Raw genomic sequence first — 3,568 nt, 5'->3', positions numbered from 1 at the left:
GGTTCTTGTCTCTTGGCTTCTTTTTTTGGGGGGGGCATGTTGCCAAGAAACCCAATGAGTAATTCTTGTGTATTTAGCAATGCTTACGGTTATTAGCGACGTGCTTCCGAGCGCTGGGAGTGGACCCTCTTTGTGCTGTTACACAACCTGCTGAATAAACCTCAGTCACAGGGATTTTTTCCTCAACCTCTTGTTTTTCTGGGATTCAGCCATGGGTATAAGTAGAAATAAGGTGTTTGCTTTTCCCTTGAGAAATTGCCAAAATAAAATCAAAAGTATTTTTTTTATAAGGATCATAGTTCTTTACACTCCAAAGGTGAAAATGCTGACAGTGGAGAAGAAAGTGAACGAGATCCTGAACAGGTTAGAGAAGACAAAAGTGGAACGTTTCCCAGATCTGGCTGCTGAGAAAGAAGCTCGGGATAGAGAGGAGAGAAATGAGAAAAAAGCCCAAATCCAAGAGATGAAGCGAAAGGAAAAGGAAGAGATGAAGAAAAAGAAAGAGCTGGAAGAACTTAGGTGAGTTGGTTAGAAATTGTAGTGCCAGCTTCTCACTTTGGCAGTTTTCATGGGTGCTGGGAGACAGTCTCGGGTCAGCAGTTTGTGTTTAGTGCTCAGCATTCAGCTGATCTGCTCTGGCACAGATCTCTGCACGGCCCAGTGATTCCCTTTGTCTTTAGAAGAAATGCATTTTCCCTCCTTTCTCCTCAAAGAAACCTGGATGTGAAACGATTGTTCAAAGAACTGTGGCTTTGGAGTGAAATTGAGCAAGTCACTTGGCTCATCCCATCATCAGGATGGGAGTGATTGCTTCCAGCTTTGCCTGAGCTTTGGAAATCACTGAGCCTTCGTTACAGATCTTCATCTTCCTCTCATGTGGCTGGTGTTAACTAAACCATGTGTGAATCCTCAATCCCACGCTCTGTTAGACACAGAATGAGGCGTGGTGGTTTGAAATGTCACCTCGACCTTCCTATCCCTGACACCTCATGGGTGAGTTTGTTCCTTAGGCTCCTGTACAACACTGGATGGCCCCAAAAGCTTGTTTTTAAGCTTTACTAAATCATGTTTCACTATAAATGACAATGAAACCAGAATTTGAAAACCTTCAGGATTATGTGAGTCAAAGAAAGCTGGGGAAGGACTTTTCATAAGAGCAGTTAATGACAAAACAAGGGGAAATGGGTTTAAGCTGAAAGAGGGGAGGTTTAGATGAGATATTAGGAAGAAGTTCTTCACTGTGAGGGTGGTCAGACACTGGAACAGGTTGCCCAAGGAAGTTGTGGCTGCTCCTCCCTGGAAGTGTTGAAGGCCAGGCTGGATGAGGCTTTGAGCAACCTGGTCTAGTGGAAGGTGTCCCTGCTGCTGGCAGGGGGGTTGGGACTGGATGAGCTTTAAGGTCCCTTCCAACCCAAACCACTCTGGGATTCTATGAAAAAACTTCAGGATTTTGGACACATGGAGAACTCAGAAGGGAGAGTTTAGAGAAGCAAAGTACCCTGAGAGTCACCAGCAGCACGTCTGTGCTGCAGAGTAAGGGGCCTGCCTGCTTACTTAACCTTGACCCAGAGCTGCCTCTTGGCCGTCCTCCAAAGTAAAGGAATTTCTCCCTCCTGAGATGATTTAGCTGGTAGTTCTTGAACAAAAATGTGGAGGAGTCTGCTTAGTGCCTGGGCTTTGGTTGTTTTAATTCACCGAAGAGTGGGAGATAAGTAAATACTGGTCCAGCCTGTCTGAGTTCAGAGTGGAAAACATTGTTTTTCGTAGAATCCCAGACTGATTTGGGTGGGAAGGGACCTAAAAGCTCATCCAGTCCCAACCCCCCTGCCAGCAGCAGGGACACCTTCCACTAGACCAGGTTGCTCAAAGCCTCATCCAGCCTGGCCTTCAACACTTCCAGGGAGGAGCAGCCACAGCTTCTCTGCCCAACCTGGGACACTGGCTCACCACCCTCACACCAAACAGTTTCTTCCTCCCATCTCATCTCCATCTCCCCTCTGACACTTTCAAGCCATCACCCCTTGTTCTCTCACTCCCTGCCCTTGGCCAAAGTCCCTCCCCAGCCTTCCTGGAGCCCCTTCAGGTACTGGGAGGCCACTAGAAGGTCTCCCTGGAGCCTTCTCTTCTCCAGGCTGAACAGCCCCAACTCTCTCAGCCTGTCCTCACAGCAGAGCTGCTCCAGCCCTCGCATCATCCTCGTGGCCTCCTCTGCACTGGCTCCAGTAGCTCCATGTCCTTGTGCTGTTGGTGGCCCCAGCACTGGAGGCAGCACTGCAGGTGGGGTGTCAGGAGAGCGGAGCAGAGGGGCAGAATCCCCTCCCTCCACCTGCTGCCCACGCTGCTCTGGGTGCAGCCCAGGACACAGTTATTGGCCTCTGTGCTGCCAGCGCACGTTGCCGCCTCATGTTGAGCTTCTCCTCCCCCAGAATTACTGGTACTTGGTCCTGTTCTCTCAAAACATCTCTCTGTTGATGAGTTTTGAAAACAAAATCATGGCAGATAATGTAATTTCTCTTCCAGGAGCTACTCATCGTTGATGAAGGCTGAGAACATGTCCTCCAATCAGGTAAGTGCTGGCTGATCCCACAGACCTTTCCCAGCTGCCTGAAATCCAATACAGGATCGTGATGGTGCAGCTCCTGCATTGCAGTCTGGTTTTGGTGACTCCTGCATGACAGAGCACATCTCCATCACCCCTTCTCAGTGAAGGACATTGTCACTGTCACCTGCTTTCTGAGCAGGGCCCTTTTGGTTTTATGTCAGCCGGGAGGAGCCTGTGCTGCTGGAAATGTCCCCCCAGTCCCCTTCCCGAGACAAAGAATAGGTAGAGCTTGAAGTGAGGCACCAGACTTACCTCTCCTCCTGAGCTGTTGGGGCATAACCTGGCTCATGAGAAGAGGAGATCTTCCTCATGGGCACCATGATCTTCCTCATGGCCACCATGACCTGCATACAGCACCTTGTCACTTCAGGAGAAGGAGGGAAATGCACATTTTGGATAGGAAATGAACTGGAGGTGTGAGGATAACGGTGTGGGGAGGGGTGAATATGGGTGCTGAGGGGCAGAAGAGGAGGGTTGAAGGGATGGAGGGAGCAATTAGTTGTCACCCCAGGACTGAAGCTGTAGAACATGGTGGAAAAGGAGCCAAAGCAAGAGGAACACAGACCAGGGGGAAGGAAACAAGGTGGATCACAGGAGGGCTGGGGGCTGAAGTTCAGAAGAAGTCCTGGATGCACGTGTGGTTTGCCTGAGGTCTGTCACACCTTCCTTCTTGGTCAGACCTCGGGCAAACAGATCTGGGAGCTCCTCTGAATGACCCTCAGTTAAAATCCCCTTTTTGCAATCCTGAAGAGCTTAGAAGAGCGTGTGGTTTGCAGGAATTCTTGATTTTTCCTCCTGGTTGGCATGCAGATCCCCTTTGAAACTTGACCTGAGCTGCAGTGTGAGCTTCTCCTGACACGCACACGCCGGCTGTGCCCGATTTAGCGACGCTTGCCAGGGAGAGACAGGATCCCAGAACAGCCTGGACTGGAAATGACCTTTGAGATCATCCAGTCCAACCATGAA

The 3,568-nt window shown here is 49.8% G+C and overlaps 1 protein-coding gene across 1 annotated transcript; it reads left to right on the top strand.

The window, feature by feature from the left end:
* Positions 1-316: 316 nt before the first annotated feature.
* CCDC25 (coiled-coil domain containing 25) lies at positions 317-2,566 on the top strand (the record flags this gene model as incomplete). The annotated part of the gene is made up of 2 exons (XM_029083507.1): positions 317-519; positions 2,521-2,566. Coding segments are annotated over 2 exons (249 nt in total), but the record flags the coding sequence as incomplete, so codon positions are not given.
* Positions 2,567-3,568: the final 1,002 nt, after the last annotated feature.

Source organism: Antrostomus carolinensis, unplaced genomic scaffold, assembly GCF_000700745.2.
Source record: "Antrostomus carolinensis isolate BGI_N321 unplaced genomic scaffold, ASM70074v2 Scaffold52631, whole genome shotgun sequence".
Taxonomy (NCBI): Eukaryota; Metazoa; Chordata; class Aves; order Caprimulgiformes; family Caprimulgidae; genus Antrostomus; species Antrostomus carolinensis.
Note: the sequence above shows the minus strand (reverse complement) of the source record. Positions and strands in the feature narration are given on the sequence as shown.